Here is a 23,633-nt window from a genome sequence, read left to right as displayed (position 1 = left end):
TGAGGGGAAGTCATAGGGAGCAGGCTTGTTTTCTGCTGCCCTGAAGACTAGGACGCGGAACAGTGGCTTCAAACTACAGGAAAGGAGATTTCACCTGAACATCAGGAAGAACTTCCTCACTGTGAGAGCTGTTCGGCAGTGGAACTCTCTGCCCCGGAATGTGGTGTAGGCTCCTTTGAAGGCTTTTAAGCAGGGGCTGGATGGCCATCTGTTGGGGGGTGCTTTGAATGCGAATTTCCTACTTCTTGGCAGGGGGTTGGACTGGATGGCCCATGGGGTCCCTTCCAACTCTAGGATTCTATTAGCTGTACAGTATTGTGTACTTTAGCAACACTTGGATGACCACTCTTTGCCCACAGTCCCATCTTAGACTGATTCTATAGCCTACACTTAAAATCAGACCAGACTGTGCTTAGACATATTTAGAAGTAGAGCTGATGGGAGATTTCTGTTTGTTATAACACTGATCCTTACTTTTGTATCTTGCCAGTTTGCTTGCTTTATTTTGTGACTAATCTTTAGAAGCTGAATATGGACTTTTTTTTCAAAACATGCTGAAACATATGAAAAATGTGTGGTAATCAAAGCCAATGCACATTTCCTTGATATCTAGTTTTTATTTAATTTAGAAAAAAAACTGAGGCGGAAGGCCATTATGTCAGTAAATTCTAAATTGTTCCCTAAATTCTTAGCTGTACATATTTCACTAACTATTGCTTTACCATAATCCAGCCAGCAACAGGAATTTTCAAGAACCACTGATTTCGGTAGGAATTTACATGCTCATTTTTTCTGTAGAAATCATTCATCTCTTTGGCTCAGTTATGCCTGACCAGTTCATCCGCCTGTATCACTGATAAACTTTATGTCTTTCCCAACACTACCATATTACTTTCACTTTGGGAATAAAGAGTCCCCTAACCAAATCATGTAAAATATATACCTATGTATAAATTGACCACCTCTATAAGCCAAGGATAGGTTTCAGGGCTAAAATTATGGAATTTGACCATGGATTATTCGAGTATCATTCTGGGTAGAAGGTAAAGCACAGGCACCACCTCAAGACTGCTGCCCTTGCCACCATATTCCCACCCAGGGATTCAGAAAGGCCAGAATTGGTGGCGTGGTGGAGAGTTATGTGGGTTAGTTATTTTAGGCTTTCCTGGGATGATCCGAGCACTCATTTTTCATCGCTCTGCTTAGAGAGGGGGATGGTTCCTTTTTTTGTTTTGTTTTTTTGTTTAAGCATATGGTACAATGCTTACATTGACCCAAGGATAAGTTGGCTCAGAGTTTTGGGGCTAATCTTTTAAAATTTACAATTGCTGGACATGAGTATTTACTTATTTATAGTATTTATATTCTGCCCTTCTTACCCTGAAGGGGACTCAGGGCAGATCACAGAACATACATAAGCAGCAAACATTCAATACACAGACAAGACAAACAATTTTGAATATAGATTGAGATATATAGGCTTAAACACAATATGTTTTAGTAATTCATGAGACTTCAACGAGCAATATATTAATACTTGTAAGCATCCTTTTAGGGGGCCCTGGTGGCACAGTGTGTTAAAAGCGCTGAGCTGCTGAAATTGCGGACCAAAAGGTCCCAGGTTCAAATCCTGGGAGCAGAATGAGCGCCTGCTGTTAGCCACAGCTCCTGCCAACCTAGAAGTTTGAAAACATGCCAATGTGAGTAGATCAATAGGTACAGCTCCGGCGGGAAGGTATCAGTGCTCCATGCAGTCATGCCGGCCACATGACCTTGGAGATGTCTATGGACAACACCGGCTCTTTGGCTTAGAAATGGAGATGAGCACCAACCCCCCAGAGTCGGGCACGACTGGACTTAATTTCAGGGGAAACCTTTACCTTTAAGCATCCATTGCATCATAAGATGTAGAATATTTTAAAAGTGAAGAGTGAAGGGAAATATTGGGGCAGGGAGGAAATGGTGTCCCAACCACAAGGCACGTCATTAAGTGCTCTCACATTTTCAAGTGCAGCAAGCAATAGCAGGGGCTGGAAACTATCTTTAAAAAGCTCTGCAGTTTATGCAAAGCTAAATTTCCTATGTGGTTTCTGCACAGGTGGAACAGCTTTACCATACTAGGATAGAGTTATGCAGGTCTTGCTATACAGTTGCAAGCCACGAGGTGTCTGGCGCAGTGAAGTATATGGTCTCGTGCAGGACCTTCTGACTTGCTACATCACCCGCTTTCCAAAGAGAGCTGACCTTCATTCAGATTAAGTTCAGGATGTGGTCAAAGCCAAGTTCCCCCTTATGTTGCCAGGGCCATCCCTTTAGAAATGTGTCTTATTTGTCAAATGGAGCCTACTGTGCCGTTCCGCAAGTGATGTCCAGGAAATGTGGTGGGTGGGGAGATGGGTCCTGCATCGGACCAATCTCTAGATGTTTCATTTGAGTGGGGTATGATGTGGAGTTTTGCCAAAGCATGCATTTGCATTCTGAGACCTCAAACTGGACTCTTCCACACCATTGAAGACAACAGTGTTAGTACTGGGATTGGTACTAGGATTAGGACCAGAGCTCATGTTAGAGTCAGGATTAAGTCCAGATCTAGGTTTGGGCTAGGGCTAGCTGTTACATGAAGCTAAGCAGCTCTATCATTGCAAAATCCCAGGGGTAAACAGTGAATGCACCATCCCTTCCCCAGCCTCGACCACCAAATAACTGGTATATAGAGTTCTACTGAGAACATTAAAAGCTCATGATGTGGTGAGTGACATAGATAGAGGACCCTTGGGTTAAGGCTAAGCAGATGTCAGCTTCTTTCTAGCCAGGAACCAGAGCTTGGTAACAGATTCTGTATTGAACCGCCCCGTCCCAGATTTACACCATCAGCAAATTCAAGGGGATTCTGGGAGTTGTAATCCAGATTTTCTAAAGTAATGCTCAGAACTGATTCATTCCATGTCACGCGCCCATCCATACTTGCTTCTCCGAGGAGGTTGTGGTGTACTTTGAGTTGAGTCTCTTTGAGCTGTAGCCTCTCAGTACTACACTCAGCATCTTGTCACACATTGGCAGCTGGCTGTCTGCCTGCACCCCTCCCTGCCGTTGCATTGCTCATTTTCTTTCCATTCTGTTCCTGCCTTCATAAGACAGTCACAGCAGTTGCCTTCAAGTTGCTAGTGGCTTATAAGCAGACATTCATGTGTTAACAACTATAAGAGGTGGCCCTTTGTGGTACAAAGAGTTCATTCCAATTTTTATTTAGCAACCCTGTGTCTAGCCCAGTTCCCCATTTGCTCATCTGATCCCGGATTTGGTAACTTCTCTAACAAGAGCAGAAAAATCTGAAGAGCTCCAGCTGTTCACCGAAGAAAGATCTAGAAATCACACAGGTATGTATGTATGTATGATGGGGTCACTATTTTCATTGCATAATTAAGCAGAATACAGGCACAGTCATCCTGTCCTCCAAAGTGTGGAAATGTCTAGCTAAACTTAACTTGTAATGCCTTAATTTGTTACTGATTCCCCCAGAGCAGCTTTTTAATATTTGTCTTTTGTAAACGTGAACTGTTTCTTTCAATCTGCCGTAAACCTCCTTGATTCTCAAACTGTGAAAAAGCCTGGATGCAAATATCATCATTATTTATTATTTAGTGAATTGGATTAAGAGGAACCACTAAAAGAGCCTGAAAAGGTTTTACATTTAACTAATTGTTTATATAAAGTATTTATTTGTCCACTTTCACCCTGCTAAAGCTCCAAAGGCAATGCATAACACAGTAGTTCTCAACCTTCCTCTTCCTAATGCCATGATCCCTTAATACAGTTGCTCATGTTGCGGTGACCCCCAACCGTAAAATTATTTTCATTGCTACTTCATAACTCTAATTTTGCTACTGTTATGAATCATAATGTAAATATCTGATATGCAGGATGTATTTTCATTCGCTGGACCAAACTTGGCACGAATACTCAATATGCCCAAATGTGAACACTGGTGGAGTTTGGAGAAAATAGACCTTGACATTTGGGAGTTGTAGTTGCTGGAATTTATAGTTCACCTACAATCAAAGAGCATTCTGAACCCTACCAACTATAGAATTGGGCCAAACTTCCCACACCAAACTCCCATGACCAACAGAAGGTACTGGAGGTATTTAGGAGGAATTGACAGTGATTTAGGGAAGATGTAGTTCACCTACATCCGGAGAGCACTGTAAACCCAAACGACTATGGATCTGGACCAAATTTGGCACAAATATCTGAAATGCTGAAATTTGAATACTGTTGGGCTTGTGGGGGGGGGGGGGTTGATTTTTGTCATTTGGGAGTTGTAGTTTCTGGGATTTATAGTTAACCTACAATTAACTAAGGCCATCAGAAATATGTGTTTTCTGATGGTCTTTGGTGACCCCTCTGACATCCTCTTGCGCCCCCCCCCCCCAGGGGTCCCAACCCCCAGGTTGAGAAACACTGTCATAACAGATGAAGCTATTTGAAACAAAGGTTTTTTAATGTGACTAATAGGTCAATTTTTTATATCCCTCTAGTGAGGTTGAACAAATATAGCAGTGAGGGAGCACTGCAACTTTCCCCTCTATTCAGAATGACTTTTGACTTATCCACAGATGACATCAAAATCCATAGTTTTATACTAGTATATATGATATGTGCTTTGGTTAGGAGCTTTTTCTTCCCTAAGCCAAACAAATATGGTAGTGTTGTGAAAGATGTTATGTTTATGACTAATAAGAGATGGAGAATTTCAACAGAAAAAGTGCAATTAGTAAGAATTTTTATCTTGTTAATCATTGCTGTGGGTGTTTTCAAGAGATGGGGAATGTTTGAAAAATAATGGGTTTGTTGGAAACTGGAAATTGCAGGGACTGAAGTTGGGGTCCCTTGGTCATGCTTGCAATACATGTATAGAAGTATTGAGTCCTTCAGATCCCAGTTCTAAGTAGAGGATGCAGCTATTCAGTAGTGCAGAAAAATACCATTAATATGCTCATCGGCACTCATTTATGATTAAATATTTTAATCTCTAACCAATCTCTAATCTCCCTTTTTTGGGCAAGGTCTTGGAGCGGGTGGTTGCCTCTCAGCTCCAGGGATTCTTGGAAGATACTGATTTTCTGGACTAATTGCAGTCTGGCTTCAGACCTGGATACAGCACTGAGACGGCTTTGGTCGCCTTGGTGGATGACCTCCGCAGAGAACTGGACAAGGGGAGTGTGACCCTGCATTGAGAAGTCAGATCTGACCATGGTGGTCCATGCCTTAGTTACCTCTAGACTGGATTATTGCAATGCACTCTACGTGGGGTTACCCTTGAAAACGGCCTGGAAACTTCAACTAGTCCAGCGTTTGGCAGCCAGGCTACTAACGAGCAAATTACAGGGCGCGGTCTACCCCCCTGTTTAAAGAGTTCAATTGGCTGCCGTTTATTTTCCGAGCCCAATTCAAGGTGCAGGTTATCTATATACATAAAATGGTAATGAAATTTCGGCCTAGGGCAAAACAACAAAACTACACATCCCAGAAACACCAAACTTGGCAGCACAACCCCTCATCCATGCCTCTACGTTCATACAACAAAAAGAAAACAAAAATAAAGTCCTAATTAGAGGGAGAGGAATAATTGTTTTTATCAAATTGCTGCCAGTTAGAAGGCCAAGCTCTGCCCACTTGGTCTCCTAGCAACCCACTCAGCCCAGGGGACAGGCAGAGTTAGGCCTCACTTAGGCCTCTTCCACACTGCCTATAAAATACAGATTATCTGATTTGAACTGGATTATATGGCAGTGTAGACTCAAGGCTGTGTTATAATGTATTTTAATGATGTATTTTTATAGTTTTAATTGATGATATGTACTGTTTTTGTTGTATTATTATGTTCTTGGCATTAAATGTTGCCAACTGTTGTAAGCCGCCCTGAGTCCCCCCAGGTGAGAAGGGTGAAGTATAAATGCTGGAAATAAATAATAATAAATAAATAAGGCCCTTCCACACAGCTATATAACCCATTTATAATCTTATTAGCTATGCCTGGCCACACGTTGCTGTGGCAAAGTATGGTGGTATGGGAAATAAAGTATTGAGGAATTGGTGGTGGTTAAGGTAAAGGGTAAAGGTTTCCCCCTGACATTAAGTCCAGTCGTGTCTGATTCTGGGGGTTGGTGCTCATCTCCATTTCTAAGCCGAAGAGCTGGCATTGTCCGTAGACTCCTCCAAGGTCATGTGGGATGACTGCATGGAGCGCCATTACCTTCCCGCCAGAGCAATACCTATTCATCTACTCTCATTTGCATGTTTTTGAACTTTAGGGTTGGCAGAAGCTGGGGCTAACAGCGGGGGCTCTCGCTGCTCCCCCAATTCAAACCTGCAACCTTTCGGTCCAGAAGTTCAGCAGCTTAGCGCTTTAACATGCTGCGCCATCAGGGGATATACAACATTTTTTATTTTATTTTTTGTCTGTGTTAGCTGGCCCTGATTGTTTCCTTTCTGGATTTCCCAATTTCCCTGCTTTCAGAGTGTTGCTCTTTATTTACTGTCCTGGTTTTAGAGATTATATTGTTCTGTATTATTCTATCACAGTAATTATTTCATATTAAAGTAGAGTCTCACTCGTCCAACATTCGCGTATCTAATGTTCTGGATTATCCAACACAGTCTGCCTTTTAGTAATCAGTGTTTTTGTAGTCAGTGTTTTAAATTCATTGTGATATTTTGGTGGTAAATTTGTAAATACAGTAATTACTACATAGCATTACTGCGCATGGAACTACTTTTTTATGAAATTTGTTGTATAACATGATGTTTTGGTGCTTAATTTGTATAATGATTACCTAATTTGATTTTTAATCGGCTTTTCCCGAATCCCTTCTTATTATCCAATATATTCACTTATTCAACGTTCTGCCGATCTGTTTATGTTGGATAAGTGAGACTGTACTGTATATTGATAATCTTATATTATCTTCTTTGAACTGGATTATCTTGACTCCACACTGCCATATAATTCACTTCCGTGTGCATTTTATACAGCTGTGTAGAAGGGGCCTCATATAATCCAGTTCTAAGCAGCAACAATCAGGGACAGCTAACACCTCCCAAAAAAAGATTCTCCCAGGCAAGAAGAAGACAGGGCTTGAAGCCACAGGGCTATTTAATGCTAATCAAGGTGATTAATTAGAGTTCTTTCACCCACCCTGGACCTTCTACAGATATATAAACCCCACTAACCTCACAATCTCTGAAGGCCGCAAGGCAGGCCCAGCGCGGGCACCAGGAGCCCCGAACACATGCCTGGCAAGGCCTTCCTGGTGAGGCCTCGCCAGAAAGGCGTTTGGTGGTTTGGGGAGCAGAGAAGTGCCGCTTCTTTGCTTCCCAAAGCCCCAAACTCCTTCCTGGCAAGAAAGAAGGCGTTCGCTGCTTCTCTGCTCCCCAAACCGCCGAACGCCAGGAAGGCCTCGCCAGGAAGGCATTCGGCAGCTTCTCTGCTCTGCAAAGTCCCAAACGCATTCCTGGCGGCGCTTCTCTGCTCCCCAAAGGGGCAACCTCGGCTCCTTCCTTGCGGAGGGAGGCGTGGCGGCGGAGGCAGGCCACAGGAGACAGGAGTTGCCTCGATGGCGCCCCCAACAAGATGGCACCACAGGCAACTGCCTAGTTGGCCTGGTGGTTGAACCGCCTCTGCAGGCAGCCACCAAGATACAAACAAAATTTGGTTTGTGTTGTCGATGTCTTTCATGGCCGGAATCACTGGGCTGTGGTGCATTTTCCAGGCTGGCCATGTTCCAGAAGCATTCTCTCCTGACGTTTCACCCACATCTATGGCAGGCATCCTCAAAGTTTATGAGGTACACTCTGGAACATGGCCATACAGCCCGGAAAATGCTCAACAACCCAAGATTAGGTTTGTTCTTTGTATTATTATTATTATTATTATTATTATTATTATTATTATTATTATTATTATTATTTCTAGACCACCCTCTCCCCTTGAAGAGACTCAGGGTGGTTTACAGACACAAAACAAAAAGGCAAATGCTCAATGCCTCAAATGAGTACAAACACATCAAAATAATACAAGATAATGCACAGTAACAACAGTAAACTTATAACAAAATTAAGCATCAAGATGGAAATAATTTTAAAAAATCAATAAGACATAGTAAATTAAAACATATACCTAAAAGCAATTAAGATACAATTGCATTAAAATACCTAACAGCAGTGTTCATTTAAGATGTATCATAGCAGCCATAAAATATAAATGGGTTAGTCTACTAAGGCCCCTTCCGCACAGCTGAATAAAATCCCCGATTATCTGCTTTTACTGGAATATATGGCAGTGTGGACTCAGATAACCCAGTTCAAAGCAGATATTGTGGGTTTTTCTGCCTTGATATTCTGGATTATATGGCTGTGTGGAAGGGCCCTATGTCTCCTAGATCCCTTTCACATGGCCTGTTGTCAAGCCAAATGTCACTCATCCTGCATCTGTGCATTTCTTTTCACCCTCAACACCCCCCCCCCCTCCCGTATCCACATACAGCGTAGTATTTCCACCCCTGGAGCACAAAGGAGGGACCCTCTATGCATGGAGGGATGTCAATAAAAATGCTAAATACAAATTACAGAATCAAATTTTGGAAATTGTGAAATCATTTAGTAGGCAAGTGAGAACTTTAAAGTATAGGCTGAGGTTGTTTTTTTTTAAAAAAAAAATTGTAAGCACATGGTAATTTTTTTAAGCAGATAGGACTTCTAAGGACCCTTCCACACAGCCCTATATTCCAAAATATCAAGGCAGAAAATCCCACATTATCTGAGTGTGGACTCAGATAACCCAGTTCAAAATAGATTTTGTGGGATTTTCTGCCTTGATATTCTGGGATATAGGACTGTGTGGAAGGGCCCTCGCAGAATCTAAATTCAGTCATGGTAATAGGATCAGGTCCACAATCATGCCTGAGAGATCAGGCTAGGATTGTGAGTATATACCATAACAGTTTTTGTGATAGCCAATGCTCTCCAGCATAGGGAAGCAATAGTTGAGTCTAATTTGAAAAGCCTATGATGAAACACAGCAGTCTATGGATATTTCTTACCTAGTTTATATGGTTTACTTAACACCATAGCATTAAGATGCTGGAAGATTTGAATCTTACTTTCTCCTTTCCCCAGGATGTCCCTTCAGGAGCATTCCAGCAATGGGTCCACAAACTGCATATCACAATTGGACATTTTCCAAGAAAAAATATGGTTCATCTTTGTTCTCCAGTCTGTTTTGGCTGTTGTTGGGAATGGCTTTGCCATCTACCGCTTTGTCGTTCGAGAACGTCAGTGGCACACTGGCATCGTCTATGTCTTCAACCTGACTGTCAGTGACCTCCTTTATGCCTTCTCGTTGTTACCGATAGCATCTTATTATTACCCTCCCAAGGACTGGAAATACGGTGCTGTATTTTGCAAACTGGACCGCTTCCTCTTCTTCTGCAACTTTTATGGTAGCACATTTTTTGTCGCCTGCATCAGCCTGAACCGTTACGTTGCCATTGTCCATCCGTTCTTTGCCCATAGCCGCTTAGAGACTCGCCATGCCAAGCTTGTCAGTGGGGCAGTGTGGTTACTGGTGATGACCATCTCAGCACCTGTTTTTACCTTTTCCATCCTTGAAAATTCCTCTGAAAACAACATCAGCAGAACTATCTGTCTGGGAAGCGCATCCAGGGCAGAGTTGCCCAAATACTGGCCCTACAGCCTGTTCCTAGCAGCTTTTGGGTGCGGGTTGCCCTTTTTCCTTACTGCCTTTTCCTGCATTGCCATTGTCTGCACAGTCATCCACAGTCATGGCCTCACAGCAGAGGAAAAATTCAAAGTGAAGGCCCTGGTTGGCATGGTGGTGGTCCTCTATGCCATTTTCTACCTGCCTTTTCATGTTTTACGCAACCTGAACCTTCACAACCGTATGCACGAGAACCTTCATGATCGTATGCACAATAATTGCAATGTCTTCGTGTATGATTTCTATCAGATGGCCAAGATCTTGGTCAACTTTCACATCTGCATCCACCCAATGGTTTATGCTGCCTTGACTGACAGTTTGCAGAAGTATTGCTTCGGGTGTTTTCGATGGAGGAAAGAGATGCACGAAGAAGAAAAGAATGTGGAAATGAGACTGTGTAACCAACTGCCTTCTCAAATACCCCAGGACTAGTATTGCTGACATAATTTCTCATGGATAGGACTTACAATGGCCTTGCAATTCCTGTACTACAGTGAGAAGAAATTTTGTATTATTAATGAGAAGTTATGGGATGAAGTAGGGTAGCCCAAACCTGTATTGCCTTGTGTTAGTGTCACTACCTTTTCTGACATTGTGTAAGAGGCATCTTATGCAATAATTTTGCTAGGCACTGTAATAGATGCAAAATGTAGCCTCGGACTCCACCATCCCAACAATAATGGCAATACATTACTTCCAGTGGCAGATGTTGCCTTCCATGCCATTGGGAATACATTCCAGTTTTTAGTCTGAACTTTAAATATTCCCGAACTGTGGATCTTCAGATGCTTTTTGCACTGGCTCTCAGAATCTCTTACAATTGGCCAGAGTGGCTCAAATTGTTAGGAATAAAAGTCCAAAGACACCTGGAATTCAAGAATCGCTGATCTACCCATGTGGTGGATCTATTTTGTGGAACAGTGTTCAGCATGCAACACTGCTAAAAACCAATGTGACTGACATGATGGAAGCCACCAACAACCACTGATTCTGTTTTAAACAGTTATGCCAATTGTTCTCAACCTGTGGGTCCCCAAGTGTTTTGGTCTACAACTCCCAGAAATCTCAGCCAGTTTACCAGCTGTTAGGATTTCTGGGAGTTGAAGGCCAAAAACATCTGGGGTTGAGAACCTGAAAAATTAATTTTCAAAGTCATACAACAAGTTGGGTCGTAAGTTCATTGAGTTCAGTTCCATGCTTGTCATTCCTATTTATGTACAGAACACTTTACTTCTATCTCTTGTTGTAAATATTTCATTTCTGCCAGATATGTTTTCTGAGGAGAGTGTAGGGTTAGGGTGAAGTCGCTGAAGGCAAGTTCGGCTTGGACCCAAGGCACTTCCTTCTCCAGTTACAGACTTAAGGGTTTCCTTTCCCTTCTTTGAGCTGTGACTTTATCTGCTGTCAAACAGCTCTGCTGGATGTGGTCTGATATGTTTCAGTGGAAATTATCATCTGCTCAGTATGTATAATACAATCTCTGGAAATGAGATTGCTTGCCCCTTGACATTTCACAGAGTACAAACTTGTCTACTCTAGTTCCTCATGCAGTCTCTTGTAGCGCAGTTTGCGGAGGGATCTTACAACTATGACTTCTCCAGCCACGATGGAAAAATTCTACTATCACAATTCTACAACCAAAGAAGACTTGGTCTTTGCATTGAGGGTAATGTATTGATTTGTTCTATATTGGAGAGATTATTTTAGTTGCATAATCAATGTATACACCAGAGATCCCCAAACTAAGGCCCATGAGCCGAATGTGGCCCTCCAAGGTCACATCCCTGGCCCCTGCCCTAAACCTTAGGGTCGCTCTAAATCAGAAATGAATTGAAGGCACTTGTGTTGTCACCAACAATCCTCATTAAATTGACTATCTGTTCAGTCAAAAGCAGACACACACTTTCCATTGAAATACTGGTACGCTTCTGTCAGTTAAAATTGTTCTTCATTTTAAATATTGTATTGCTCTTTCGTAATTTTTTTGCACTATAAATAACATGTGCCATGTGCATAAGAATTCGTTCATTTTTTTCAAACTATAGTCCAGCCCTCCAACAGTCTGCGAGATCGTGAACCGGCCCTCGGCTTAAAAGATTTGAGGACCCTTGGTATAGAGGTTAACATCTTGATATTGGCATATGCGGGCATTAGTTAAACTTACATCTGTGTCTGTTTTGGTCACTATGGAAGCTGCTATTCTCGCCCCTTCACTGACTTATTGCAGAGCCACTTTTTTTTCTTGTGTTAGGAGTGACTTGAGAAACTGGTCAGCGGTCGGTCAGCGGTCCTGTCAGCATAAGGATTTAACCCATTGCTCCAATGGGGGTTCCATTGCAGAGCCACTGAAACGCACTCAGAGCCTGGAGGAAAACTGGGCAACCACAGAAGCATCTGGCTAAGTTACCGCAGCAAGATGTAAAATTATTACATCAGACATTGAAACCTGTAGAGGACCCCAGTGAACTTCATAGGATGATAGACCTCTGCAATACCACACCAGGGCTGTAGCCAAGGGGGGCGGGGTTTAGGGGTTCAACCCCTCCCCCCCCCCCCCGAATTTTTTCAGGTTAAAAAAAACTGGTTTACTCATGAATTTTAACTGCTTAACCAATCCCCATGAGTGTACACTGAAGTGTATCTGTCTTGAGTGTCCACTGAAATTTATCGATGGAGCCTAATTTCTAAATTATTTTGCGTTATGGAACTACTCTTCATGATTCGCTTAAAAAAACTCCCCCCCCCCCCCCAGATGAAATACCTGGGAATAAATATATCAGCAAACAATAATCATCTTATAAAAAACAACTATGACTGCAAGTGGAAAGAAATTAAGAAAGATCTAAACAGCTGGAATAGTCAAGATTTATCATTACTAGGAAGGATAGCAGCGATCAAGACGTATATACTCCCAAAGATGCTATTTCTATTCCAAAACCTACCAATCATTAGGACGCAAAAACCCTTCCATGAATGGCAAAAAGATATATCGAAATTCGTATGGCAAGGAAGAAAGCCGAGGATAAAATTCAAAAATCTTACAGATGACAGATCCAGAGGAGGAATGAATCTTCCAGACCTCCAACTATACTATGAATCCTGTGCAATAACATGGGTAAGAGACTGGTTGCTCCTAAAAAGTAAGAAAACTCTAAACCTAGAGGGCTTTAACCTCAAATCTAGCTGGCATATATTTACATGGGGCACCCCAGACAAAAAAGAAGCGAGAACATTCAAAAACCATACAATAAGAGACTCATTGAACAAGATATGGACAAAATATAGAAACAGGATGTTCCCCAAAACCCCACTGTGGTTAGCTCCTCTAGGAATAATATTGAAGGAACAGCAAGGAAAACTGAACTGGCCAACATATAAGGACATGGTTATAAGACAGGATAATGATTACCTTTTAAGATCACAAGAAGAAGTACAGAAATTATCCCCGCAAATAACATGGCTACACTACAGACAAATAAAGGAGCAATTCAACAAAGATAAACAGAAAGGTTTCATGAATTTGGATTCGGACTGGGGAAAAATTCTGAACTCGGAAAATAAGTTGATCACAAAAATATACAAAAAATTACTGGAATGGGACACTGAAACTGAACATGTAAAGACATGTATGACCCAGTGGGCAAGGGATATAGGAAGACCAATCCTATACGAAGAATGGGAAAAGCTATGGGGAAAAAATATGAAATTTAATTACGCCTCGGATCTTAGAGAAAACCAGTTCAAAATGATATATAGGTGGTACATAAGTCCGAAAAAATTAGGTCACTACAAGAAAGATAAACGAACGAAATGCTGGAAATGCCAGGAGAAAGAGGGAAATTTTTTCCACATGTGGTGGGCATGTGCTAAAACGAAGAAATATTGGACAGAAATACACAAAGAATCCCGGAAAATATTGAAAAAAGACTTACCATTTAGACCAGAACTATATCTGTTAGGGGTGACTAACACGAACTTAGGAAAAAATGAAGAAAAGATCTTAAATTATTTAGTCACGGGGGCCAGAATTGTTTTTGCAAGAATCTGGAGATCAAACCAAGTACCTACAACAGACCAGTGGCTGGTAAAGATAAGTGATATAAAGAATATGGACAAGCTGACATTCCTAATGAAGAAACAACAAGGAAACCCAATAAAAGAAACGGATTGGTCAAATTTCGAGGAATACATAAGACAAAGAATGCTAGATTCAGAGGAAAAGAAATAGAGATTAGAGCTCTTGGAAGAGGAAAAAGGAAACACCCAAAAGTGATCGGGACACTCGTCATAAGAGGAATGGTCATCTGATGATGAAATCTGCAGAGTTAAACAAATGAAGAATACACACTCTTAAATCATTCCACCTCACACCCTCTCCCTCTCTACCCTCTCCTCTCCCCCCTCTTGCATGAAGTACCCCCTCCCTAACCTCCCTCCCCTTACCAGTACACCACCCCTTCCCCAAAATGTGATTTTTCCCCAGTTTTTTTAAGCATTGTATTAAAAGATCTCAATAAAAATACATTAAAAAAAAACTCCCCCCCCCCCAAAAAAAAATTTTTTGGTTATGGCCCTGTCACACACATTCTCCTCCATACACAGAATGGTCTTCAGTGGTTCTATTTTAAGGGGTGGTGGTAAATGCCTCAGCATAGAGTACTTCTGCATGTGGAACTGCTACCCTATGCTGGACTGCAATCTGGGTTTGTGTATTTGTCATCCCCATTCTTTCTTCTGCAACCATGTAAAATCAATGTTTTTTCTCAGAACTTGTCCCATAATCCTGCCTTGGGAGATGGATGTGTATAGCACAGCTCTGTCTCCCAGCACATCCTTTCCAATGCAATATAAACATTTTTGCATTGGGAGAGAAAGGGGGGAATCAGTGGGGATAAACCAGCTATTTCCTGTAGCTAGACATGCTGCAACAGGGGTGTCACTGCAGGTGTTCAGCTACAAGAAAACAGCTGGGTTTATCCCTTCTAATTCCACAATGGTAGTGGATTTTTTGGGGGGGGGGGGGGGGGCACTCGACTAGGCCTACAAGGTAGGTTTGGGAAAAGATTTTGGTCAGAACAGAATATGACCTCTCATGACTCGCAATGGCATAATTCCAAATTAGCTGTTGTAATTCACCAACAAGATGATAGCCTATATTTACTTTGTAAAAACAACATTTCACAGGCTATAAAATATAGAAACAGAGAGTTGGAAGAGACCAGAAGGGCTATCCAGTCCACCTCCGTGCCATATAGGAACACACAATCTAAGCTCTCCAGGCAGATGGCCATACAGTCTCTGCTTAATAACCTCCAAGCAGCGTGTAATAAACTAAATACAGTAGAGTCTCACTTATCCAACATAAACGGGCCGGCAGAACGTTGGATAAGCGAAGATGTTGGTTAATAAGGAGGGATTAAGGAAAAGCCTATTAAACATCAAATTAGGTTATGATTTTACAAATGAAGCATCAAAACATCATGTTATGCAACAAATTTGACAGAAAAAGTAGTTCAATACGCAGTAATGTTATGTAGTAATTACTGTATTTATGAATTTAGCACCAAAATATCATGATATATTGAAAACATTGACTACAAAAATGCGTTGGATAATCCAGAACGTTGGATACGCGAGTGTTGGATAAGTGAGACTCTACTGTATATATAGTTTTTTAAAATTTAAAATTCTGTCTCTGTTATAATAGCTAAGGAAGTCCGGCATTCATTCCTTTCCAAAAGAACACTGATAAACTGAAATGGATTATGAGAAAGCCTCAAGCATCTGAACCATCACAGATGATGTCTTCCAGGTCTATAGGGTTGTGAATTTAATCTGGGTTTAAGTCTGAACTTTGATCAGGTACCCAAAGTGCTAAACCTATTTGGGGAGAGGGTTGGTCTCAGTCCGGTTCTAAGAAATGTGTTTAGTGTAAACTTCCGCCAATTCATTATTTTGGAGAACTGCACAGCAAAATTCTGAGACTTGCAGATATGGAAGTTGCATTTTGATTCATGTGTTGGTTTGGGATGTTTGACTTTTTTATTGTGTCAGAAGTGAGCTGAGGCAAGTCGCTTCTGGTGTGAGAAAACTGATTGTCTTCAAAGATGTTGCCCAGGGGATGCCGGGATGTGTTACTAACCTGTGGGGGGCTTCTCTCATGTCCCCACATGGGAAGCTAGACCTGACACATGAGAGCTCACCCCATCTTACAGATTTGAACTGCCAACCTTTAGGTCAGCAGTTCAGCCGGAACAAGGATTTAACCCATTGGTCCACCATGGCTCCTTATTTGTCTTTAAAAGGGGTACATTAAAATGAGAAACAAAAAATTATCTGCCATACCACCACCATAATTCATGCATAATTAAGTGAGGTATGAAAAGTTAAAAACATAAGATTATGTTTGGGAAACACATGTTTGGCAATGAGACATGAATTTGGCAAACTACCAGAGCCTTTGTTATCAAGTTCCGAGTGACAGGAAAGATGTGCACTGCAAAATGAGAAGATGTGCCCATCAGATAGCTACAGCCCTAGTAGGAACAGTGAGATGAAAACTGTCTCCACTTAAGCAGATCTCTCAGCAAATTTTGAAAGCCTTTCAGCTTCAAAACACAACCTACAAACTATCTACAGACCCACTAAGAAAATCCAACAAATGCTATGTTCAGCAAAGGACAAGAGAGATCCTCGTACCCTTGTAGGAGTCTACCATATACCATGCAGCTGTGGACAAGTTTGCATAGGGGCCACCAAACGCAGCAGCATTGCCCAAACACGAATCAAGGAGCATGAAAGGCACTGCAGATTAACTCAGCCAGACAAGTCAGCCATAGCAGAGCACTTGAGGAGCCAACTTGAACACAGCATATTATTTGAGTACACAGAAATGCTGGACCAGTCTATCCACCATCATGTCAAACTACACAGAGAAGCCATTGAAATCCACAAGCATGTGGACAATTTCAACAGAAAGGAGGAAACCATGAAAATGAACAAAATCTGGCTACTAGTACTAAACTCTAAAATCAGAACAGTAAATAAAGAACAACACTCAGGAAACGGGGGAAATCCAGACATGAATCAATCAGGGCCAGCTAACACCTCCCAACAAAGGATTCCCCCAGGCAGCAAGCAGCCAGACCTTGTAATAATAATAATAAAATTTTATTTAAATACCACCCTATCTCCTGGATGGGACTCAGGGTGGTTTCCAATAATAAAAACAACACATACATTACATAGCAGCATAATAACACATTAAACAAGGTAAAACAATACAATTATATAGCAATAAATAACACTTGCACAACCTCAGGAACAACACTCAGGAAACGGGGGAAATCCAGACATGAATCAATCAGGGCCAGCTAACACCTCCCAACAAAGGATTCCCCCAGGCAGCAAGCAGCCAGACCTTGTAATAATAATAATAAAATTTTATTTAAATACCACCCTATCTCCTGGATGGGACTCAGGGTGGTTTCCAATAATAAAAACAACACATACATTACATAGCAGCATAATAACACATTAAACAAGGTAAAACAATACAATTATATAGCAATAAATAACACTTGCACAACCTGATCAAGGGGACGGGAACCATAAACCCAATATATTAAAGTGTATCATGTCAGGTTAGATAAATCTTGTGCAATATATTCAGGTCCAGATTGATCAACGGTATTCCAATTCAAAAACCTGCCAACACCACCAGGTCTTCAGTTCCTTACGGAAATTGGATAATTTAGAGGATTGCCTGATCTCTTTTGGCAGTGCTTTTCAGAACTGGGGGGGCCACTGCCGAGAAGGCTCGTTCCCTCATCCCCACCAGCCGCACTTGAGACGGTGGTGGGAGCGTGAGGAGAGCCTCCCCGGATGATCTCAAGGTCTGCACTGGCTCATAGGAGGGGATGCGATCACGGAGATAGGTAGGGCCCAAGCCGTATAGGACCTTGAAGCTGCAAGGCTGTTCAATGCTAATCAAGGTGGCCAGTTGAAACATTCACACCTGCCTCAAACAGACAAGAATTCCTTCTCTCACCCTGGACATTTCACAGATATATAAACCCCACTCGCTTAGTTTCCAACAGACCTCACAACTTCTGAGGATGCCTGCCATAAATGCAGACGAAACATCAGGAAAGAATGCTTCTGGAACATGGCCGTACAGTCTGGAAAACTCACAGCAACTCACTTTTAATATTCTGCCATGCTCCAGCATGGCCACAGATGCATCTACACTTTATTATTTGCATTTTTCCATTTTTGCAGGTGTCCTGAGTCCCTAACCCTAGTGAATGTGGAGGGCTGACCATATTTGGCTTTGGTTACTAATCTTGTATTTCTGCATTTCTCTTTGCCCCATGGCTAATACAATGGAAACTGGTTGAGAACATTTAAAGAGATATTTTAAGGGCAAGGAAGGGGGACTTGTTCTCACGTTTGGGGAAGCCAGGGAGTCTAGACACCTACATAGTAGCCATTATAATCATAGAAGACCCTGATTCTGTCCTTTCTGCTTTCTCAGAAACCAGCAGGGTTGGTAGACCATAGGAACATGACTGAAAGCTGCAGAGACAACTTTCAAGAGCAAATATGGCCCATCTTGTTAGTGCAGTTTCTTCTGGCTATTGTGGAGAACAGCCTTGCTATCTACCGCTTCCTGACTTCTAAACGAAAGTGGAAGACTGGCATCATCTTCTGCTTCAACTTGGCAGTCAGTGACCTGCTCTATGCCTTCTCCCTGTTTCCCATGATACTTTATTACTTCCCACCCAAAGACTGGATATATGGGCCAGTTCTCTGCATGTTGGACCGTTTTTTTTCTTCTGTAAACTTTATGGTAGCACTTTCTCCATTGCTTGCATCAGCTTGAACCGCTACGTTGCTGTTGTCCACCCCTTCTTTGCCCAGGTCCACGTCACACTCCGCCTCGCCAGGCTTCTGAGTGGTGCAGTGTGGTTGTTGGTAGTTGTCATTTCCGTCCCAGTTCTCCATTTTTCCACCCAGAATTATGTCTCCCAAAACAACATCAACACGACTCAGTGCTTGGGAAGTGCTTCTGATGAGCAGCTACCAATGTATTGGCCTTACAGCTTGTTCCTCCTGGCCTTTGGCTTTAGGTTGCTATTTATCCTGACCAGCATCTCCTGTGGGGTAATAATCTACACCATTCACAACAATCCCAACATCCCAATGCTGAAAAAGCGCAAAGTCAAGGCACTGGTGTCCTTGGTTGTCATGCTCTATCTCATTTTCTATCTGCCCTTCCATGTTCTGCAAAATCTGCATCTCAGCCACCGTATGTGCAAAAGGATAGACTGTGGGCTTATACATAAGGCATTCCAGCTCGCCAAGGTCTTGGTCCACTTTCACATCTGCATCTATCCGCTGGTCTATGCTGTCCAGACAAATGGCATTCAGAAGTATTGCTGCAGCGTGTTTTGGTGGCAGCCACATGCAAAGGAGTAAGAGAAAAATGTGGAACTTTGGTCATGGATCCAGCCCCTTCCTCCGGTTTACCAGAACCCGTGTTGACGGCATTGTTTCCTGTTAGCATGTCATATTGTTCACAGATATGAGCTGTAGGGCGATGTGGCAATAAGGAGAAGTTGTGGTCTAAGGCAATGGCCTGCGGAAGCTCAGTGCCACAGCCAGGCCCACATCTTGCACTGTGGTTTTGTAAGGTAAATCCCCATATGCAGGGAGATACATTAAAATTTCATTATATTAGTGTAAGCAGAGGTGTATGTTTTTTTTAGTTATTATTGTATATATATATTTAGTTGTTGTGTGGAGGCTTGTGCTCTCTTCCATCTTGCATAAAGAGGTAAATTGGTAAACAGATAAATTGGTAAACAGCCAGTTTACCAGCTGTTAGGATTTCTGGGAGTTGAGGGCCAAGGCATCTGGGGACCCACAGGTTGAGAAAACCACTGTTGTAAACGGATCAGGTCCTGCCTATCTTCCTGACTGTATCTTCCCCTACTAACCAGCACGGGTTCTAAGATCAGCCAGGGAGACTTTTCTCTCGCTCTTGCCACCATCTCAAGCACGGCTGGTGGGGATGAGAGAGAGGGCCTTCTCCTGGTGGCCCCTGCTCTGGAACTCCCTCCCTAAGAAGATTAGATTAGCCCTCACTCTGTCCACCTTCCACAGAGACTTGAAAACCTGGATGTTCCAGTGTGCATTTGAATGATGGTTTTAGTCCCTGATCAGGTCTGCCTAGCCCTAATTTACTGATTAGTTTTATGCAGCACTTTACCCCCAGCCCCTGCGTGATAGTCTGTGCTTTGCACAAATCCTTGCCCTGCCCTCTCTTATTGGTTCATGCCCACCATAGTCCTGGTTACTGGTTGTTTGGTGTTTTGATTTATTTTATGATGTTTTTTATACTCTGCTGGTTTTAATCTGATTGTTTTATGTTATTATGTTTTAACTATGCCTCTTGTAAAATTTGTTTATGCTGGGCTTGGTCCCCATGTAAGCCGCCCGAGTTCCTTCTGGGAAATGCTGACGGGATATAAGAATAAAGGTGGTATTATTATTATTATTATTATTATTATTATTATTATTATTATTATTATTGACACAATGACATATTCTGACACAGCAAACAAGATAGATATGCTGGATTTCGTATCACAAAATCACAAGTCGAACATTTCCCAAGTGTCTAGGATTGTGTGATGTATTTTCAGATGATGCATGCAGAATTGCAAATCCCAGTAGAGTGGCCTTTTGCAGATCGTAATTTTGTCAATGTCTATTGTTTCCAAATGCTGGTTGAGATCTTTTGGCACAGCACCCAGTGTGCCGACCACCACCGGGACCACCTGTACTGGTTTCTGCCAAAGTCTTTAAAGTTCAATCTTGAGGTCCTGATAGTGGCTGAGTTTTTCCTGTTGTTTTTCGTCAATGCGACTGTCACCTGGGATGGCAACATCAATGATCCAAATATTTTTCTTTGCCACAACTGTGATGTCTGGTGTGTTGTGTTCCAGAACTTTGTCAGTCTGGATTCGGAAGTCCCGCAGTACCTTTGCGTGTTTATTTTCCAATACTTTTGCAAGTTTGTGATCCCACCAGTTCTTTACTGCTGGGAGGTGGTACTTGAGGCATACGTTCCAATGAATCATTTCGGCCACATAGTTGTGCCTCTGTTTGTAGTCATTCTGTGCGATTTTCTTACAGCAGCTGAGGATATGATCAATGGTTCCGTCGGTTTCCTTGCAGTCTGCATTTTGGGTCATCAGCTGATTTTTCAATCTTGGCCTTAATTGCATTTGTTCTGATGGCTTGCTCCTGGGCTGGAAGGATCAGGCCTTCTGTCTCCTTCTTCAGTGTCCCAGATCTTCTCCTTATCAGCTTTTCCTTCAATTTTGTCAAGGAACTTTCAATGCAATGTTTTGTTGTGCCAACAACACAACACAACAACACAACACAACAAATGGCGCAACAAAACAAAAAAGGCACAAATTATTATTATTATTATTATTATTATTATTATTATTATTATTATTATTATTATTATTATGGCCAAATTGCTCCAGGACTTAATGGTTTTCTGTGAAATCCGTCCTCAATTGCCAAACATGACTGATGGAGAGTGAAGGGATGAGAGAAGGGCTTGCTTATGATCTTCTAACCAGACATAGGCCCCAGCAAATCTCTCTGGAAGACACCATCAGTCTGCATCTGGTGATGGGCATAGCCAGATGCTTCTCCAATAAACCCCTCACACTCTCTCTCACACACTCTACCATTCAGAGGAGCAAAACTAGGAATCCTGGGCATAGAACCATAGAGTTGGAAGAGACCACAAGAACCATCCAGTCCAACCCACTGCAATGCAGGAAAACAAAATCAAAGTACCCTTAACACATGGCCATCCAGTCTCCACTTAAAAACCTCCAGAGGAGACTTTGCCATGCTCCAAAGAAACATATTCCAATGTTGAACAGATCTTACCATTAGGAGGTTTTTCCAACTATTTAGTTTGAATCCTGCAGTTTGAATGCATTGCTCCATGTTCTAGTCTACGTGTCAAACCTAAGACCTGCGGGCCAAATTCAGCCCACCATGTCATTTTATGTGGCCAGCTTCCAGATGCTGGACTGCAATTCATCATTAGACCTCATGAATAGAGCTGATAGGACTTGTCATAGGCTGCTGTTTGCTTTCCTAGTCAGGAGAGTGGAATTTAAATTTAGATACAAGGCTTGTATGCCTGATTTTAAAAGGTCCTTTAACTTTTCATCAACCACAAGCCATAAGTGCTGTTGGGCTGCAATTCCCGTTATCCCACCAGCATAGTGGCTAATCAAAAGTGATGGGAGTTGTCATTCAATAACTTCTGGGGGTCCAAACTGAGTAAAAACTAGAGTACCTATTACTATGTAAGAAAAAGTATGGTTGATCCACTGCATCCATGGACTTTCCATTTATGGATTTGATGGCTCTTTGAAGGCAACCATAAGTCTGATGCAGCCCTCCATGAAAATGACATTTCTGTCCTAGTGGAGGAGAAATCAAACTTGCCCCCTCCTCAAATGACATCCTATTAGATATTTAAACAGAGATATTATGTTCCCTCTCAACTTTCTTTTCTCCAAGCTGAACATATCTGGATTCCTAAAATACTTCTTGTAGGGTTTAGCATGATGACTGGGGAGCCAAGTGGTGTTTCCCTTGTGGAAACTATTGTGCTTATGAGAGCAATGTAGGATTTAACCCTGTGTATGGGATTGCAATACCGTGCAACTGAACCAGGATACCAAATGAAAAACCTGGAAACATGAAATGCACTCTCGTGGCATTGTCCATCTCTGCCGCCTTAACCTGAATGCAACCATTTCATATCTGTCAAAAATGTCAATTCACTTCTGTTGCAGGTTTCAACATGACTCCAGATCCAAAGACAAAGCTCAGTGCTGTCTCTTTCACAAGAGGAAGTTTCTTACTCTGATGATAGCACTAATTTATAAAAGGGGACATTGCCACACTGCATTGACATCAATTTCCTTTGTACTGGGTTTATGTAGAGACTATGCAAAATCTGTGTCCTGATGTTGTCCTTGTATATCTGGGTGCATTTACCCTGTAGAATTAATGCAATTTGACACTTTAACTGTGATGTAGTTCTACAAATCCTTTACCCTTCTCTGCCAGAGTATGGGGCCTCACCAATCTATAAATCCCAACGTCCCATAGCATTGAACCATGGCAGCAAAAGTGGTGTCAAAATGCATTAATTCTACAGTGTAGACACCCCTCTGAATTACTGAGTCTTTCAAGTTTTTTTATTTTGATCTGTGTCCAGTAAGCATCTGCTAAACCAGAACAGCTGGGACAGAGAAACACATTCCTTAGGTTAAAGGCAACACAGTCAGAGGTTTATTACGATTCAGCCAAAAAGGATGCAAGTACAAACAGAAGTGACACTGAGCTACTGACTTTCCAGCATGAAGACACAAGCTACAGCAGCTCTGTGTGGGCAAGCAACACACCACTACAACCACTTTCTCATGTAGTGGTGTATGGTTCGGAGCTGTTTCCATTTCTACACGATTGTCCAAAAATAAAGTTCTGCTGTCTTCATCTCAGCAATGCATCCTAGATCAAACAAAGCTGAACATTCTTAGATTTAAATGAAATGCCATGGGGCAGGCGGGAATTCTGTTGGGAACCTTGACTTGACAAACTTGATGACAGCATTTTTAATACAATAGAGGCTTATTTCTTCCCTTACTGGAGAGACAGAGAAGCAGAGGGAGAAAGTGCTTGAAAATAATTTTTAAAGTTGCAAAATTTGGCTGGGCATGTTACAAAGGACACTTTCTTTTGC

The 23,633-nt window shown here is 42.0% G+C and overlaps 1 protein-coding gene and 1 pseudogene across 1 annotated transcript; both read left to right on the top strand.

The window, feature by feature from the left end:
- Positions 1–94: 94 nt before the first annotated feature.
- On the top strand, positions 95–11,798 carry LOC100565726 (P2Y purinoceptor 11). The gene is made up of 2 exons (XM_016997054.2): positions 95–3,377; positions 9,178–11,798. The coding sequence occupies exon 2, from the start codon at positions 9,179–9,181 to the stop codon at positions 10,208–10,210; it is 1,032 nt and encodes a 343-aa protein (XP_016852543.1). The 5' UTR covers positions 95–3,377; position 9,178; the 3' UTR covers positions 10,211–11,798.
- Positions 11,799–14,835: 3,037 nt separating this feature from the next.
- LOC134296416 (P2Y purinoceptor 11-like) lies at positions 14,836–20,326 on the top strand (annotated as a pseudogene).
- Positions 20,327–23,633: the final 3,307 nt, after the last annotated feature.

This window comes from Anolis carolinensis, chromosome 2 (assembly GCF_035594765.1).
Source record: "Anolis carolinensis isolate JA03-04 chromosome 2, rAnoCar3.1.pri, whole genome shotgun sequence".
In the NCBI taxonomy this organism is placed as follows: domain Eukaryota; kingdom Metazoa; phylum Chordata; class Lepidosauria; order Squamata; family Dactyloidae; genus Anolis; species Anolis carolinensis.
The sequence above is the reverse complement of the archived record's forward strand: the minus strand, read 5'-3'. Positions and strand labels throughout refer to the sequence as shown.